Below are 19485 nucleotides of genomic sequence, written 5' to 3'. Positions count from 1 at the left end.
TGAGATTCACTTTTCTAAGTTTAATCTCCCCGACCCGTCACGCGATGCAGAGGATAGTATTAAGGCGGCACGTCAGGCTGAAGAGCTGCGATGCCCAAGACATGCTTGACGGTTCGCACTCAATGATGATCCGTAAAGGAGATTCGAGAAATAAGGACACATGTAGCGATGCGTACTGGATCATGACTTGAGACTGGTGGAATGAGCACGTCAAGCAAGCTACATAAAATAGTGTTGCCTCGCTGATTTCCTGTTCTGCCACGTCATCAAGGAGGGATCACGCTTGTATGTGTAAGTGTGCACAAGATGCAGTGCTGCAGTCAGGTAAGCAGTAAGCACGGACATAGGCAATCAGAAAGACTTGCATATTTGCCTTTTCGAGATTCGGACAGAAGTGGGTGAGATGCCTGTCACTACTGCTAGACTTCTGTCTAACCATCCAAAGCACGTTTTTAAGCGCGCAGACAAGCCACAATAGGAAACATCATCGAGCCAACCTGTGAAGGCTAGGAACCCGGCCGAGCCCCTGACCCTGATTGGGCCGCATATAATCACGTGACTGAATTCGTATGCGGGCTTCCCGTCGATCGCAAAGCAGGCTGGTCTGGTGGATACGTTTGCAGACCAATGAACCTGGCTCTAAGCCTGTGGGCCTTGAAGTGAGCAATCGAAACCGGCTCAGTTCTCTGTTTGCAGGATGCTGTTGTCCTACTCTTCCTAAATTAGTGATACTCCGATGGTTGGCAAGGTTCGCAATGCCGACAGGGGAATTGATTGGCTTGGTTGGGCTGCTCAACGGGATGCTGTACCCCGAACCTTGCGCCTAAGACAACAAGTCAGTCATGAACCATGGAACGGCAAGATCTTGCTAGAGTCACTAGCACAAAGCGACTCGGTTACTGGACAAGCGGCCGTTAGTGAGGTGGAGACTGCATCCTGGAGAGCCCGGAGACCAAGGCCATAGTGACGGAGTGACTAGTGACCCCTGACCACTGACCACCCAGAGCTGGAGCCTGGAGGCCTGGAAAGGGGGCCAAGGACAGCCCACTGAGCCCAATAATGTGCAGCCCACCAGCTGACGGTGGGTTTTGGCGGCAACGGAAAGACGCGGACGGCAATGCACCGCGCCGATCGGGTTCAAAAAAAACGTGGCAACAAGTTGGGACAAAGAAGAATAGTCCAGCCTATCAGCCTGCGAAAAGATGGTCGGTAAAAAAGAAAAGAAGGAAAAACGCAGTATAAATTACTGTTATTGTATTACCACTGTTCTATTACCGTATTTGATGTACGGTATCAGACACATTGAGGACCCCGGCATTAATAAAGCGTCAGATTATTCATGGCTGTCAAGGACCTATATGTGGTGATACTAATCGCTAGGGCAGAGTGAGGCTGGCCATGACCTTCGGCCGTGTGAAACATCAAATCGTAACGATCCCAATTGATTTATTTTAGAGGTTTGAGTCTCCGTTGCGTTGCGTCTGTCATTGACGGCTGGACGGAGAGCGTCCGGAGGATAGACCTCTACCTTAGATTCCCACATGTCAGGAAGAATATCTCCAATATCGTTGTGGCTTACAGGTTGACACTGGTGATGATTTCAAGCGTCGTAGGAAGGTCGAAATCAAGGCAAGAGATGGACGGACGGCAAAGTAGAGCTTCTAAGGAGTAATATGCCATGACTCGAAACGGAGCAATAGCAACGAACCTTTAAGTGATGATAACCGACCTACGCGAAGAAAAATAAGGACAGAGGCCTGCTTATCATGGTAACTCATCACGGCCGAGGCCTGCTATGGTAATGCTGATGACGACCGATTCTGAGAGCATGCCACACTACCTTACACTTCATGCATAAGATCGGCGGGAAGTCGGAGCGGCCCGTCATGGACATGTTTAGGAGATGATCAGCGACGTCGAGTGATAGGATGGTGCCCAACGCCTCGAGGCGAGCACAATGGCACATGCATCCCAGTCACATTCTTCGACGCACTACACTGTAACTAACTGCGCTGAAGCATCTGTTTGCGATCGCAAACTCCTGCTGAATTGGCGGTGTTTGTCAATATCACATGAGGATTGAGCGCTGCGTTTTCCCCCTTCTTCCTCTACCCCCACCTTCATTTGCATTTTCCCTGATGACGCGGTATTCTCCCGATGCCTCGCAAGGGGGCGTCGTGTGTTTCAGTGTCGCACGAAGGGGCGGGAAAGCGGCAAATGGCATCAGCAAGGTGAGACTGAATAGGTACAATAGGTCGGAGTCGAACCCACAGGATTGATATCATGCTAGGGCCTTAATATATTCTGGGTCACACGATCCATCCCTGATCTACTATGTGGGTGTGTACCCTCTGCGTGACAGCATTGCAGACGTCCTGATTGGCTTTGTAAGCATCATAAGTACTTCTTTCGGTTAGAGAAACGGTTCATTATAAATTATCACAAACAGGGAAGCGGGGACACAGAACCGTTTGCCAATTTAGGATAGCAATTGTGATAACCTTGCAGACACCTGCAGTGACTTGCAAACAGTCATGAATCCCAGAGTCAAGAAACAAGCGCTGTCTCCGTTGGCTGGCCGGGCTGTTCTAAGCCTGATAGAATAATGATAGCTAATTGCTTTCTCTTCACTTTTTTGCTCCGTTGTGTATTTGGCCCCTTATGCCTGTAAGCTTCGCCTGTCTTCTAGTATCCTCCTTGATGGTCATGGTTATGGTCATTGATCATCAAAATTGCGACTAAGCAAGGTCTTCTCATCGGAATGAATATCACCAAGCAAGGGTTTCGCGTAATCTGACTTGCGGTCTACTTTTTCGAAACCCGCCGGCACCAATGCATTTCAGCGTTCAAGCATGTGCGATGGGAGCGAGCAGGTGGCAATTCCTTCCCACCCACAATAATAGAAACCTTGTCCGAGCCACGCTAATGCAAGTTACCTTGGAAGTGCCACGGATCGGTCCAAGTAAAAGCCCAAAATATTGCACTGGCGTGGTCCCAAGGCTGTAGCACTGGGAAACTTAGAGCCCTCCACCGGGAACCCCCGTTAAGCTCGGATGGTTGATACGCCATATCGTTGGCTGTCATATCTCATTTCTGCTTGTTTAGATCAGCTCCGTAATCCAGCTAAGGGGCCAATCAGATTGCCAAAGTGCCTCTTGATATGTTGTCAGACGGCGCAGTCGAGAAGAAAAGCCGGACTATTGGTGGACGGTTGCAATTCCTGGCTGTGCAATGAGCGAATCACCGACTCCCCAACCGATATGTCTCGAAAACCTGCGAGAGAGACATCCTGTTGTGGAAACTCATACTGCGATACAGAAGTGGAATGCGATACAGAAGTGGATACCTTGACAGCCTGTTCTTGATCACACCTTCAGCTGAACTTGAAGTCTTAGGTTGTCCGAGATCTCCATTCTGATATCCGTAGGTAGACCCCACCATCAACACGGACAATACTCACCGCCTCATCATTATTGTAAACGTACTTTTAAGAGTACTTTGTTCAAAGATTCCATATACGACTTCATTAGAATGCTCCAAACCACCTAGGTATAGATGTATAATTGATAACATTTAAACTACACTAATGGCCTTTTTTCCAATACTTCAGAACTGTGATGTCACTGACCTTACCATCTCACCATGTATGACTAGAATGATACTGTTGTTAGAGATAACAAAACAACTCGTCGTGTACTGATTTAGCAAGACCAGGTCCATAGAAGGATCTAAAAATGCATCTGCTGACCTAACAGACGAGAATTTTTGTAATTCATGCATGCATCCAGCAGTAATTATGATGCATACCACTCTCCTACCCACTTTTCAGCTTGCGTTTGCATCGTCGGAACCGAGCATCGCCGGAAGAAGGACGAGGAAATCTGAAAAGCCAATCATTGGTTGATGCAAAAGAGGCTGCGGTTCGGAGCGCTCCTTTCCTTCTGGGCCTAAACCCGACCGCGCAAGACCACAAGTACCGGCTTTACCTTACGATGTTCTCCTTTGGTAAATGCTCCGTACGAAGTACACTATTTGCATGATTGTCGCTACTCACTACCATACTTGTATGGTTGACCAGCTTCCAGTTTCAGGCTCTCTAAGGACAGAACTTTCTGGGGCGGAGGCTTCTCTTCGTATTCTAGGAAAGCCAGAAAGGTTTTCTTTCATTTTCATGCATGGTGATGTCTATATGTTTACTATGTCAGTATTTTTAAGGCGCACTCAGCAGACTTGAACTGTTATCAGGTTCTCCACTTTTCCCTCATTGCGAAGTGCTTTTGAGCAGCTGAGAGAAGTACGATACCAGCCTCCATGTGGAAGTATTGAAAAAGTACCGGGCAGGAATCCCCTCGTTATGCTAGCAAAGTACGTAGGATGTTCCAGGATGCGTGATGGCTGAAGCGCTACATACGCAATCTTCATTCCCGCCTATTTGCCTGTGCTTCCTCGCAATGTACCTCTACAGGAAAGCATTTGGAACATGCCTACGGAGTACAGAAAGCTTGCTCGGCCGACCGTTGGCAAAAAACAGCCGGATGCAGGCAAGGGATCGACCCTTCCCTTTACCGGATGCTGGAATGTGGAGGTACTCCGTACTGTGTTGAGTCCATTTTCTAGATACGGACTAGACGGTGCATACGTAAATCATAACTCCTAATCCGCATTGGAATAAGCTGCAGGGCCACGAAGTCATAGTATGCTTCTGGTCTTCGGGCCTGATCGATCGAGGATTCTTCACGGCCACATGAAATCCGATCGATGAGGTGAGACGAGGCCCGAATCCCATGCATGAGAGGTGGAGAAGATTTCTGGAAGCTGGCTGAAGAAATCGATCTGTGTTACACAATACCTTTCCTATATCCTATATTGGCACTATGTCGTTGCCCTCGATAGATACCCATAGACAGGTAGCAGCAACTGCAAGAACGGAACTGATTGCTGGCTCGGTTCTATACAGGGCCTCTATACTCCGATACCTCAATCCAGTCCGATATGCAACGGGAGACATTCTGACTTTCAAGATCGGCTTCCTATTGGGGCAATCACAACGAGATTGTCGATTGCAGGATGAGGAAGTCTTCAGGATCATGTATTGTAAAGGTTAAACTCCCCGTGTAAGACAATCTTAGATTTACGCCTACCCAACGGACTAGCTGCAAGCAGGGGTGAGCTACTGTTGTGATCTGAAAACAAGAAGAAACCGCAAGGGCAGAACTCAGAAGCTCCTAGGAAGTTTTTCTTTTATACTTTTTTTTTATTTTGGTTCTTATTTTATTTTTTCTTGTATTATTTTTTCTGTTTTTCAACGGGCTGTGAATTCCTCGGCGAAGTCGGAGTAATGCTAGAACATATTAAACCCCGAGAAGAGGAAGGTTCATCTGAAGTCTGGTAGACTAAGCTCCGGTCAACCATGGTACAAAGCTCCATGCTTCCGGAAAGACTGCATACCAGGGTGACGACCGCAGGTTGAAGGCGAACCAGGCTTGCGAGTACCATTGGTCTTCTGTCTTCGGTTCACTTCTCCTTGGTGCGTTCTGTACCGTGGAGGACGAACTCACAAACCATGGGTTTGGTATTCAATGCAGGAAGGTGGCACAGATTGCTGGCCTGCAGACTGTAAAGGACACGGAACGAATCTGCGGGACGTTGATGCCATCAGAAAACGCTGGGTCGCGATGAGCCGTTGCATGGCACATTGCACCCGGGCTCTTGTTAGGTACATGTCGCTTCCTTGGGCCTAGGTTACAATGTTGTACCGCATCTGAACAGTCATTATTATCAGCAGGAAATCACCAGTGTTAGGAAATCAACTTACAAATGATGTGATGCGATGGATCAGGAAGATCGGGCCTACTGGGGTAACCAGGATTGGTGTCGACCTTCAATGATGATCCGAGAGGTATAGTGGATGGTTGTCGCTATTGTTAGATGAAGATACCTAATATGGGATTTCTGCTTGACTGCGACCGCCTCGATTAGCCTGGGGCTTCTATGACCTTCTCCCTTTTAGGGGCCCGTTTTGCCCCTCTCCCAGGACTCAGTGGGCTAAATATGTTACAAGTTACGACTGGATTCAGATCTACTGCGTAGGTTATGGTTATCTCGAAGCTATCTTCCTTGAGCTCAATTTTGGACTATTGGTTCCTGTCATCATTCAAAGAGTGAGCTGAGTACTCAGTATCTGAGAAACCTTGATTCCACAGATACTATTTCAGGCAATTAAAGTCTCAATAATGACTCATTATACTTTGGACGTGTATGGAATGCACATACTCAAGTATCTAGGTACATATGACTACTGCAGGTATTTCCCATCTGGTACAAGTACATATTTGTGCTTGTGTACTCCGTTAAGCACAGAGCATCGGCTCAGGTACTTAAAAGGGGCTAGTTCTCACACCTGGATTTAGTGCTGTTCTTGCACCCAAGAACCAGTGGTCATCTGAATCATTTTCAAGTATTAGCGTTGAATATATCTGCAGTAATCGAAGTGGTGTAGAATACAAGTTGTGAAGATATCTTTTATTTGAACGATTTTTTTGAGGCTCTAGATCCGACTGGAGATCAAAGGACTGCTAGATTACCAAAGATACAGTATTTACCGTATGTGGCAATAATCCACCTACCTAGAGACGGAAAGACTCGAAGCAACGGGTTGGTGGAGTCCCGTCACGGCGCCTTTACCCGTCCCGGCGTATCCTCTAGCCAGGCCAGCCTACCAGCCTAGTACTTACGGTTGTACCACTGAAGTCATGGACTACGCCATTTTAGTCTGGTTTCCCAAGTTCCCAACTCCCCAGGTCAAACTTTATGTTTGCCGGGCTCCCCCTCTTCAGGCTCGAGCCTGTGCCAAACTCGCTACCTGAGTGGCTGGCGGGACTGCCAAACGCCCAACCCGAAGGCTTACAGCAATTCAGCTGATCCCCATGGAACCATGAATACTTTAGCTGCGTCTTGGGAGAGTCCCCGTCCATGTCTATGGGTCACTGGCGCGTTGATTCGGCCGGCCCACCGTGTCTTGCGCACCGCACCGTCCGTCTTTCATTGGGTTCCCTATTCCCTTAGTACCTTACCTACCTAGTATCTAGGTACAATCAGAAGTCTCGTAAGCCCACACATTGTGTTAGTTATTCGCTGCTTGGTTTGATTTCTGGCCTTCCTTCAATTCCAAGAATATTATCATCGCAAAGGATTCCGGTATTCAACGATCCATAATATTTATCAACTTCCAACCAACTGCGTAATCAATTCATCTTTGTTTGCTTTGTGATTGACATCTTACTGGGATGAAGAAATTAGTATTCGCATCCTTTGGTTGAAGGCCAATTTCGGCCACACGCTAGCAGTCTAGTTCGAAGTCCTTGGCGTGTCTGGAGCTTCCACATAGCTTCATTAATAATATTGCAGCACAGCTCACTAATCTAGAGCAAAATCTTTTAGTAGTCATTTTTAATTCAGGATTTCATGCAGTTTTCCTCTTAGTCTCACCCTCTCAGATCTCCATCTTCGAGTGTTCCCGCCCGTCCGCTTTCCGCCCAGCCGTGGCCACCCTGCGTTCGTCACGTGTTTTGCTTGACGTCCTCAAACGGTGATCCAGCGATTTTCTCCCTTTTTGCCTTCCGGACGGACCGATGAGTGGGCGATCCAGATATTCATATTTCTTGCGAGGTAGATAGTTCGTCTGAAAAATGAGGATATCGTTCGGATTGCAGCGCCAAAATCGCTTAGCTTGGATGACGCGTTACAGCTGTATGCTCTGGCTATGATAGCATAATCGCAATTAATATGATCGAATGGAGCTGGTTAAGGTAGACATCTCGAGACATCTGAGACAAGATATTGAAGAGGTAGCTACGGTTTAAAACAGAGGGAGCAATTGAATGCTATGCATCTTCCAGGCCCTTATACGCAACCTCTTGCCAGTTTACGAAGTATTTCCGGTGTCCTTGAAGATCGAGTGGTCAACAGTTCTCGTTCAGACTTCCTTCTCATGGCTTATGTTGAATAGTGGAAGGTTTATCAATGTGTTCTTCAACCTCAGCTGCTCTTCTACCTCTCTCCTTCCTTGTTTTAAAGGCATTGTTCACCCCCCATTGATGAGCTGACCAGACTGATTGTCCTTCACATAAGCGGGTAGCTTTGGCGCTTTTTTACCTCTTTGCAGTTTTATTATTTATACTGACACTTGCATCGCGCTACTGCCAGCCTCGGGGCTGCTAACTCCTTCCTGTTCGCTTTTTCCAGCAATTATCTACAGAGTGCCAAGTGCTTACTGCGGTTAGGTCAACGACTTCTGTCCATCCTTATTCCTTTCAATTTGATCCGTCGCCTCTCTTGCTCACTTTATATTGTTATAGACATACTCTGTATTATTATTGCCAAAGTTCCTTGCACTTTCCCTGGCTTCATCCCCCCTTTATTTCGGCTGCTTATGCATCTAGTCCCCACACGGATTTATAGGTAATAAATTACATTACATACTCGGGACAGTACTCCGTACTAAAGGTTATTATTCAGGATTTATTTTATTTTATTTTTCTCCTTATTTCCATTATTTTGCTTTTCTGCTCCATTTTTCCCTTTTTATTTTCCCATTTTCCTCTCCACTATCACTATTGAATTATTATTATTCTTCTTTTCATCCAACAAAGCACCTTAGACGTCCCCATCCGTACCATATTTCTGTAGCTAGACTCCCTAGGAAGAACCACAGTTTCTTTTCCTTCCTGAGTATCATTGGAACCAGTCAAACGCTCACGTCATAGCTAAAATCCCCCGAGGCTCTTCGCTTCGACTCATTTTCAATCCTCTTCTCATCTTTTCTATCTCTTTTCTTTCCCATTGTGCTTTCTTCTTACTTCCCCGTTTCGCTCCTCTTCTTCAACCATTCGATTATCTTTCTATCTATACTTACTCCAGGGTTCTCGGCTTGCAAAGAGGATAGGTATTCTCCTCTTCGCCCCGCCCTAGTATTTCCGTCGGCTTTCTCCCTGTCTTTAAGTCTTTCCTTGACGGATTGGTTTTCCTTCACTCATTCGCCTCTCCGGCTTCAGCGTGACCACGAGGCTATGCTAGCTTTGCAAATCACCCGACGGAAACTGGAACTCTTCTGATTTGGTCGTAACCTGCTTGTACTGTGACCAGAACTTCGACTCCGCATTTCTTTTTTTCGTTTATTTTTTTCCGCTTTCCTTTTTTCTTTCTTTTTCCCGTCATTATCCTGGTCATCTTCCGCATTTACGAATCCACACACGCAAAGACAGACATACGTACATACAGATACACATACATACGGGCTGCATACATACATTTTACCGATACATACTCGCTCATACGTACGACCGGGCACACGCACCGTCACCAAGACCCCTGCGCTGTCTTTCCTTGACAAGTTGACCAAACAACAGCATTGGGCGTGACTTGCGACTCACATCATCCTGCATTCGCCTCTTATTCTCAGCCCTTTCCCCGTCCTTTTCCCGCTCTCTTAAGCAGCCTCGCCTCGTCCTCGTCTACAAATGTCCACCAACCCCCACGAATTTGGCGACCCTAATCGACAGGGACAGTATCCACCGCCTCCCCAGTGGAACTCTAGTCAGCCTGAGGATAATCCTGCTCCAGCTAACTATCCGCCAGCATCTCAATACCCTGTGAGTTTTATATATTTCGGCCTTTCCTTCCCCGTCGCTTTCGTTGCACTATTTAGCTGCATTCTTGGCCAGACGACTTGCCACTAAGAGCTTTGCCGTTTCCCGTTCCTGTTAACATATACTCCCATTGAGCAACCGAGCTCGACGAAAGCTCTTTCTTGGTAATCAAAACTGACCGCTTCAGTATCCTCCGGCCTCCTATCCTCCTCCTCTAACCGCAGACCACCCGTATCCGCATCCACCACCACCCCCGTCACAGTACCCGCCTACCTCCCACATGGCCACCATCCACCCTCATGTGCAAGGTGCCCAGGATCCTTACAGGCTCCCTCCTCCTCCTGGCGCCTACCGCCCTCCGGATGTCTACGCTCAGCCAGCTCCTCCACCGCAGCCTCAAGTTGTATACCAAGCCGCGGCTCCTAGACAGCGGACCGCTATAGCCTGTCGTTACTGCCGCAGACGCAAGGTGCGTTCATTGCCCGAGGAGAATTTGCTGGCACATTCGGTTCCCACTTCACAGAGCCTTGCTGACAGTCGTTTTCTTATTCTAACAGATTCGATGCTCGGGTTTTGAAAGTTCTCAGGATGGGCGCTGCAGCAACTGTATCCGTTTTAACCAAGAGTGTATGTTCACTCCGGTTTCGTCCCAGGCACAGGCATTTGTACCGGCACACGCTGCCTATCCTCATCTCAGAAACCCTCAAAACGGCCGCGCTGGTCCTCCAGTGATGCTCTATGGTGCCCACGGTCAGCCTTTGCCGCCTCAGCAGCAGCCTCAGCCCCCTGCTGATACTACCCTTCCGCCGCCTCAAGGAATGTACCAACATCCATACGGAACCGCACCGCCACCCCTTGCATCCGCTGTGCCCGCAGATCACGTAAGTTGCAAAGTAGTTCCCATATTTCCGTTTGAAGCTCGAAGACTCGGGACGCTAATAATATCTTACAGAGACCTACCGGCCGACGCGGCTCTGGCTCCGGTTTCGAGTATCCTGACCCGACCAACCTTGCGCCGGTAACCCCAGCAACATCAGCGCCTGCCTATCAGGCGCACGCCGCTCCCAGTCCTTACTACCCCCCTCCGCCGCAGCATGATCGGCGTCCCTCGCCGCAATCTGCCTACCCGTACGATAGCCGTCACTCCTCTTCCCCCCACAGCTCCCCATATCCTCCTCTGCACACCGCTCCCACTGCGATGACTCCTCCACCAACCTCAACTCCTGGAGGTTCGGTCAGTTCGTCTCGAGGTGGTCTGAATGTTCGTGATATGTTGAACCCCGGTGACAGCCAGGGTCGTTCCAGCACCGATAGCGATATGCTAAATGCGCTGAACCGTCGGGGCCTCAACCAGTAAAGCACTCAATCCGGAACGGAGATATAAAACCTACTGGCCGTATGTCTTCAATTCTCGAGGGGTTGGTTGACAAGGTCCGGAGGTTCGCATAGACCGGATAAAATTGATACCATTTTGATGTCTGTTCACGAGGAGGATTTAGTGCTGGTCACATCGATTTCACATGATGCGCATAGATGGATCTTCCTTTTGTCGTTTGGGGCTGCATCGATCTTCAGTTGATCTAGAAGAGGGGGTTACTTATGGGCCGAACACGTTACGTTCCGAAACTTCTGGAAATGCTCCGTGGCACGTTGTTTTTTTGGTGATGCTCCTGAGACAACGGGCCCCAAGGAATAAAGGAAATCGGCGAACATACTGCTTGAGTTATTTACCGAGGCGGAGAAGGCAAGTTGAATTGGGGGGTGGACAAGAAATATTTACACGCGGCAAGAGCGTGAAATGGTGAGTTTGAGAAAGAGGAGGCTTCTTAATCGAAGAGAGTGAATGAGGAGACGTGGCCACAGCAATGCCATGATCAAAATCGCGACTTGAAACGAGTCCATGGAAACGAGAATCAAGAGTGTTATGAATTCCACGAATTAGACATTGGGATTGAGGGTCATGACTGTCTTCTGCCGGAGGCTTTTCTCTTGACAGCTGCTTCTACTGAGAAAGTCGGTGATGTCACATTCTTCGACTTCTCTAACTTATCAAACACCGTCTTTCCACGAGCACCGCCGCTTTATAAACCACAGGGGCGACCCACTAATGGATGTTTCCTTCGGCTTCGTTTTCCTCTTGTTTTCTGCCTTGATGCATCGTCATGTTAATGATCCCTCTTCTCGCTGGTTTCCGTTTTCAGGCGCAGGTTCGGTAACTGTGAGAAATTGCATGACCCAGCGGTTTGTCTCATATTGCTCTGCGCTGGCATGTCTTCTCATGACTCCGCCCCTCTTGACGCTCGGGTCCACTGGGGTGTGTCTATGGAAGCGTTCTTTGACGCGTGCTCTATTGACATTGAGTGGTTAGCATTGCGCTGCATCGACCTGTTGATTTCGCATTTTAATATTTCCTTCTGCGTTTCTCCCTATGCAGCGACGAGTGTTGGCGGCTTTTGTGATTATCCAGTGTTCATGACATTTCGGGTGGCTGTCTGTCTTTTGTGTTCCTGTCAAACGTTGCGTTCGTCCTTTCGTTTTCTTTCTCGGAGGTACTCAAGTGTTTCAACTGCAAAAACGGTGGTCGGCTTTTTGAACTATTTGTATTTCCTTTTTGTTCTATCTGCTTCATATCTGGGTGGCTGTCTGATCACTTTATATTGCAAATCTGTAACATGTTTAGTGTTTGATATCTTTGTGCAATTTGGCATTGTTCACGGTAGTATCGTGCGTGCCAGTCCTTTTGAATGGTCATATCTGTTTTTGGAGCTGTTCTCGGCCTTGACTGACTGCTCTAGCTTAGAACCTTTACTGACTGGGCCGAGCAATCGTGCCGTCGGGGTACCTATTCATAGTCAAACTTGATATTTCCTGAAGGAAAGATCCACCCGCCACAGAACCACTTGCCCCTAGCCGGCAAAAATAGCGAAGCTTCGCATAGGCTCACAGTATAAACAATAGAACCAGCTCCCGGCCGCAGGACAGTCCCCTACGCTAAAGTCGATGTCTGTGTACCGGAGTTCATCTGACGCTGTTCGCTCCAGTCGGAATGATATTCAGTCGACCAATGCTTCAAGTAATGCGATGTTAACCCAGTATGGATCTCAAATACAGGGATCCCAGCACATATGTAATTACAGCTCCTCCAAGCTTTAAAGCCGCAAGGCCCCACTCCACGGTAGTGGCCGAGGCAGCCCGAGTCGGTAACGGCCCGTTGCTAACCTAGGCACGTCAGATACCTGCCTCAGGCGTTAGCACGTAGTCTGCTGTAGTTAGCACTTAGCATTGGGCTTCAATCTTCCATGTCACCCACCACCGCCTTCGATCCTCCCACCTCCTCCCATTCATTTACACATTATTTCTTCTCTTGATAGGTCTTGAGTAAGAATTGATTACATTCACTTTTCCTATTTAATTAACAAACATCCTAATGACACAGACTTGTTGCCCAGACTATGTCCATGGGTGGAGCATCATACCCACGACAGACGAGGAAATTGTTGATTTTGCCATTGATGACCGGCTCCTGGCTATCTGCCTGAAGATACCTGAAGTACACGGACAATTGTTAGCCAGCAGTTACCGATCAATGGCGCGGTTCAGGTCTAATGAGCTCGAGGCTCGCACAGATGGAGCTCTGCGGGTGCGAGGAGCCAGACAGAGCCCATGCACTCATTGACTGCAAGGCTATACCTCGCAAGGGGTTCTGCCAGCGGTGCAGTTCGAGGCCCTCAATAAACAAAGTCCATGAGGAAATGAAGTGAGCTGCCCAGCAGTACAGAAACAACAAGTCGAACAAAGACATGAGTCTCCTCGACTGCCGGATACTTGGACCTGAAAGACATAGAATGGATAACCAAATCCGTTCATCAAAATGCTTCACAATGTGTTTGCCAAGCACCTATATGGACCTCAACTAGAAGAGTCCTAGTACATACGACCATAGGGTGTGGAAAACAGGGCTTCCCGTCCGCTCAGCCGTACTTAAGCCACACGCCGGCCGGTTAGTAGTTGGGTGGGTGACCACCAGCGAATCCCGGCTGTTGTATGTTTTTTGCTCACCTGTTTTGCTTCAGTTATGCCATTGGCTGCCTGGTCTTCTTGTATAACGCCTTTTACAGCTTACGATTCCATCACATACAACTCTCATATCATAATGACCCAACCAGCCCAACCAGAAGACTCTGGAGACGAAGATCCTGTCAATATTTTCTTCCATGACCCCTCCTGGCCAACACCTTGGTCACACCTTGAATTCACAGGTAGTGACACGGAGCGTTACAAGCGCTGGCGTCAGCAGCCCTGGTTCAAAAATAAGCAACGCTCCTCTATGCGACTACTCCGTCGCGCTTACGGCAAATGCTGGCCCTGGGGCTACTTCATCTACCGCACAGTCTACACCCCCGAGTCTGATCAGGTCTGGTCTGCCTGTCTGGAGAAACTCGACCGCTATGTCCACTGGGAAATTGACCGCGTTGATGGTGACCGGTATTCTGAGGCCGACGACCAGGATCTTGGCTTCCCTGAGAAGCTTGTCCATGAGTCATACAAAAATATTGTCCTTGAGGACAAGGAACGCTGGGACGGTGCATCAATCGAGCAGATCCGGAGGGATTTCAAAGACCTTGTTGCGTCTCGGGGTGCTGAGATTGGGGACGTTGTTCCGCGGTATGCAGTCTGTCTGGTCATTGATCAGCATTGCCTGGATTCGATCATGCGTGCTTTTGAGGATCCAGAAGAGAGCAGGCATGGAGGTGGGCCAGGGAAAGGATTCATTCTCATGATTGATCCTGAGTTTGCACCTGGGCACAGAAAAGAAGGTTATTTTTGGTTTATGCGAGTTGAGATCAACGAGCTTTTTTGGCTCACCGTAGAGCTGAACTCGTCATTTTTAATGAGTGATAGGTGTCTAAGGGCGCAGCCGGGCAAGATACCAGTTTATGATGGCGGTCTACTCACCAGTCAGTATGTAAAGGGGACTGTCGGGAGCATTTGGAGATGCAGCCATGAACGGTAGTCACCATGAGGCTTGCTTTCTATATCAAGATAAGGTGCAGCATAGCACCAAATTATTCTACAGACGTATGAGAATGCATGCGTGATGATTAGTAGCAAGGATGTAGGTGGATGATCGTGTTGTATTTCCTGGAGTAACATGACAAGATGAAGCTAAATGACACATTGACAGCCAAACATAAGAAAGTGGATGTGATTGCAGAATGCCTATGGCTGATTTTGCAACAGATAGAGAAATTCCAAAGAGTGGCAGAAACCAAGGAAAGCCGCTCAAGATACAGAGATGTATAATGCGAGTGATCAAACCACTATGCGCCGTAGGAACGGAAATGGCAGCCAGATATGCTAGATTAACCATTGGGAAAAGCGTCAAGGATTCGTGCCATCTTCTTCGCACGATCTGGATCCTCGACGAGTAAGCCTCGCTGTTTCAGCACCATCTCCAGAGTGTCGACGACCTTGTGGAAGGATGACGCTGCGCCTCTTTCTTGCCTGAAGCGCACAAGACTGAGGTTGGCCTGTCGGCCGTGCTCGAGGACAGTGTAAAACTCGGCGGAGAAGTCAACAGCTCGAAGACGGAGACCTTGAAGGGTTAGAACAATCACAAGAATCATCCAGGTTCTCACTTACAGTTCACTTCGCCCACTTTGGCACGAATGACACCGTTGGCTTTGTCCAAGTGCGCCTCCTCCATACCAAACTGTTTCCATTCCCGCAGTAGCTTCAAAACGTCCTTTCGACCTTTGAGCTTCGATGTGTTGAGAGCAACTACTCTTGTTGCTGGCTTGATCTGGAAGACCCGCGCGAACCAGTTATGACTCTTTCCGTTGGTGTTTGGCCTAGCGGGTGCAGGCTTCTGGTTCTTGTCGGTGTCAAAAGAGTGTTCGGTTTCCGCTGGTCGCTTGAGCAGGGGGTTAGTGTCTGCAAAGTCGACTTCTGAAGATAATAGTCAGCTGGAGTAATTGTTGAGGCCCAAAGGTAGGGAAGCCTACCTGTTGTACCATTATCAAAGTTGTCGTTGTGTTTCTTCTTCATAAATTTCTTGAAAAAGCCACCCTTCTTGTTGTCGGTAGGGCCTTTCGTGTCCTTGGGCTTTTCAGTCTGCTCACCTGGTCCAGAGTCAACTGAAGGATCGATCTCGTGGACAATTACTGTGGCAGAGCTCGGGTGTATTGGTTTGACAGGAGGCGTCTTCGTTTTAGGCTCAGTAGACCCATGCGATCTGTTCCGAAACCAAGACCATTTCTTGTTCTCGGGCGTTTTTGTGTCGGACATGCCGGTCAACTTGGGCACTTCTTGAATTGGGTCCAATTCTGAGAGGAAACGAGTCTGACGAGAGTCGGCAGACGCATAGCGCTGCGAAGAGCGAATCGGTCTGCCGGTTTCATCCTTGGATTTACTATCCTCGCGTGGTTGAGGAGACTCGTTCGAGGATTGTCTCTTCTTCCGGATATTCAATGGCCTAATCTCCTCCAAGCACTGTTGAGAACTATGAGGAACCATTCTGATTGTGGCTTTCCCATCACCGCTTTGACGTTTCGTCCGGATAGAACTGGCGGAATCCGAATTGTGCCTTGTTACGTCTTGGCCGTTTCTCATCTCACTCTCAGCCAGGGAGTTGCTGAGTTCTTCCGAAATGATCGGAAGGTTACCAGTATCAAGTGAAGACCTCTGAAGAAAATCGTATGTAGAGTTGCCGTTGTCCTTAGACTTGTCTCGCTTTCCACGCTCCCTTATCCTGTCCTGCGCAATGAGACGATCGAGGTGATTGATAACAGCGGATAGATAGCCTGGAACATTCTCAGTGCCGTCCTGGGTTGAGTGCTGTATTAGCTTGCGACGAGTCTCGGTCAGCTCTGTCGCAGTATAGGTGTTGGGTGGTTCTCGTGATCTGTTGGATGGCTGGTTCGATTTGATGTTGCTTCCTGTAGTTTGATTTTGCGAGTCTCCAGCACTGACCATGGAAAGAGAAGTCGCCGGTGTCTCTGATCCAATGCTTGCCGTACACCCTGTTGATAAGGATCCGCCATTGAAAGCCTCTTCACATATCTGGCTGAGTTCATGAGAGACCTTGCGCGCTTCGTCTCTCCAGATAATGTCCGCGTCGCAAACTCTCTTGACTTGAGGGCAGTTTTTAATAGTAACCCCAGCTCCTCTAACTACTATAGGTGGTACCGGCAGCAAAGGACTGCCACAACGGTCTGAGAAGGGGACGCCGTCCACGTCAGACTTTATGCTGCAGTCGCTTTCTTGCCTGCTAATGCTGGAAGCATTTGCTCGTGCCTTCTTCGGTCTTGCAGACATTGATGCTTGTGAGCGATTCCGGTGGTGAAGAAATAGAACGTTCCGCTTATAGCTGGCAGAGCGAGGTGTAGGTGTTGTATTTGTAACCCGGCGAGCAGATGAGTGGGAAGCCCTTGACTGAAAAGACCTAGTGAAGCTGGCCTTGGACTTCTTGTTGGGCACTATGGAAAAAGGGGAGCTTGGGAGACACTCTATATCCTCAACTTCTTCTTCTTTCATATCATCGTCTAATTCCGGAACAGCTTCCGACACTTCTTTGGTATTTGCTTCAGGACCGTTCCGGTGAATGGTAACCTGAGCGTACTGTACTTCGGGAGTGGCGACTATATGGCGTGGAGACCTGAATGGGTCATAACTCTTCTCGGTTGCTGAGAATTTGAGGGCTCTGGATGTACTTTGAGGTTGTTTGCTGCTGCTTGTTGTTGTTGAATTTTGACCTTGTCTCCGAGAACCACCTTGCACCCGGGCATGCTTGCGTCTATTTGCAACGGAAGCTGGTAATCGAGAGATATGGTGGTAATCACTGGCTGAATACTCAAGAGGCTGTCCCTGGTAATTCTCTAGCTGCTCGTTTCTGAACTTGATCAGAGCATTGTAAAACATTCGTTCCTGGGTGGGCCTATGGCAAGAGGCCTGGTCAGCTCTTCGTGACGTAGCTCTCGATTGGAAATGGGATACTCACTGAGGATCCAGAACTCGCTCTATCAGGGCCTCTGTTTTGACGCCATGCCACAATGTCTGCAGATTTCTCAGAATATCAATATCAATATCCTGTCTGCTGAGTACTGGTGGCCCGCAGTCCTGTGCCGTTAACGGTGGTGCAGGGCCGAGGTAGTGATGTGACATTGCCTGATGGAACTGTTCGTACTTCTTTAGAAGTGGATGCATCCATATTCCATGCATCGTTATGCGGTCTTCTGGTCTCTTTTGCAGGATGCGCTGAATGAGGTCGGCCGCTTCGACACTCAACTCGGGGGGAATAGTATATTCGCCTCGCTTCACTTGTCGCAGAGTACTTGGAAGATCCCCGCCATCGAATGGCAAGTAGCCCGTCAGCAGTGCATACAGAATGATGCCGCAACTCCAAATGTCTGCCTTGTCTCCACGGTACTTTCGACCATAAATGATCTCCGGCGCAGCATAATGCGGGCTTCCGCAGGAGGTATTCAACCAATGTCCAGCTGGCTGAAGCGCAGCCATACCGAAGTCAGCAAGCTTGACATTGCGCCAGGAGTCCAACAGTATATTCTCTGGCTTCAAATCCCGATGACAGATGTTGAATCTGTGGCAGTACCCAAGGCCTGCGATTATCTGTCGAAACAACCGAACTGCCTCTTCCTCCGGTAACGGTCCGTGATTTTGTACATAATGGAATAGCTCGCCGCCTTGGACATACTCTAGAACCAGGTATCTAGAGACGAAAGGTCAGTTTCAAGTAGTAGACGCTTGATCTTGGACTTACAGTTCTCCCCGGTTCTCCCACACGTCGTACAGGCTGATCACGTTTGGATGCTCGATGAGTTTCATGATGACCACCTCCCGCTCAATGCCGGACGGCATTTGTCTGGTGCCTGTACCACTAAAGAGGCTTGCATTGCGGTCCATCGCTGCAATACTTTCGCTCTGAGCAATTGCGGCAGACCTCTTGGATACAATCTTGATGGCTGCGGTCTGGCCGGTGACTGCATGTTTGGCCAACCTTACACGGCCCGTGGCCCCTTCCCCCAGTGTTTTTCCTAATTGCCATGGCCCAACATGTGTTTTCCTCTTCCCCTTCCCAGACACATTAGAAGTCGTAGAGATTGCTGAGTTCCTTTTCGAGCCGGCTTGAGAGTTTGGGTTTGGAGAGGCGCGGTTTTCCCCCACATTTTCTCTGTTTGCCAACGGGCTTGTGACGATAGACATTCGGTCTGGTGTTTTTAGCAGATCTTCTACTTCGATATGTGATCCTTTTTCAATCTTTGGAGTAGCGCAGTTGTTCAGTCTATGCGTGGCATCCGTCAGAGGAGGACGGAATGACTGAGGACTGGCAGTGATCCCATCCATCGCCAGGCAAGCCCGGGCTAATGAAGCGAGACAGGCTTGTTGCAATTCCACATGTGGAGATTCTCTCCGCTACTTGCGATGTTATAGTCTGTTTGGGTCTGATTTCGATGACTAGTCAGCGACTGTGGCTTGCGATATAGCTAGTCATGAGTATCACAGACTAACATCCGAATCGGACGCGTTGACTGGATATTGCTGCTCGTTGGGAGAGCTACCTTCTGAGAGATGTAAAGACGAGGCTGTAGCGACAGACAATAGAGATATAGTGCTCTGGAGTGGACGACTGCGAATCGTAATGCCGGAGTGTTAGTACCTTCTTCTTTCCCGTATTGGTTGCGTTGAATCTCCCGCGTGTCGAGGCTCAAAAGAGATGATGAGGCGCAAGTGAAGGAATCGTGCGAGGTCGCAGCAGGACTCGAGCTGCTCCAAGTGACGAAAGAGTACGATAGAGGAGCTGCGTACAACAACGACAGAA

General features: G+C 48.7%; 3 protein-coding genes across 3 annotated transcripts, besides 2 other annotated features; 2 read left to right on the top strand and 1 right to left on the bottom strand.

The window, feature by feature from the left end:
- Positions 1-3309: 3309 nt before the first annotated feature.
- Positions 3310-3343: a microsatellite.
- Positions 3344-9259: 5916 nt separating this feature from the next.
- Positions 9260-9310: a microsatellite.
- A 208-nt stretch (positions 9311-9518) lies between these two features.
- On the top strand, positions 9519-11004 carry NFIA_048590 (Zn(II)2Cys6 transcription factor domain-containing protein; the record flags this gene model as incomplete). The annotated part of the gene is made up of 4 exons (XM_001257418.1): positions 9519-9650; positions 9835-10116; positions 10205-10528; positions 10600-11004. 4 exons carry the CDS (start codon positions 9519-9521, stop codon positions 11002-11004), a joined length of 1143 nt encoding a protein of 380 aa, XP_001257419.1.
- Positions 11005-13800: 2796 nt separating this feature from the next.
- On the top strand, positions 13801-14775 carry NFIA_048580 (uncharacterized protein; the record flags this gene model as incomplete). Its single annotated transcript, XM_001257417.1, has 2 exons — positions 13801-14438; positions 14757-14775. The coding sequence occupies 2 exons, from the start codon at positions 13801-13803 to the stop codon at positions 14773-14775; spliced, it is 657 nt and encodes a 218-aa protein (XP_001257418.1).
- Positions 14776-15010: 235 nt separating this feature from the next.
- Positions 15011-19010, bottom strand: NFIA_048570 (serine/threonine-protein kinase; the record flags this gene model as incomplete). Its single annotated transcript, XM_001257416.1, has 5 exons — positions 15011-15243; positions 15291-15596; positions 15653-17583; positions 17647-18375; positions 18427-19010. 5 exons carry the CDS (start codon positions 19008-19010, stop codon positions 15011-15013), a joined length of 3783 nt encoding a protein of 1260 aa, XP_001257417.1.
- Positions 19011-19485: the final 475 nt, after the last annotated feature.

The sequence above is a fragment of the Aspergillus fischeri genome, genomic scaffold (genome assembly GCF_000149645.3).
Source record: "Aspergillus fischeri NRRL 181 1099437636266 genomic scaffold, whole genome shotgun sequence".
Classification (NCBI taxonomy): Eukaryota; Fungi; Ascomycota; class Eurotiomycetes; order Eurotiales; family Aspergillaceae; genus Aspergillus; species Aspergillus fischeri.
The sequence above is the reverse complement of the archived record's forward strand: the minus strand, read 5'-3'. Positions and strand labels throughout refer to the sequence as shown.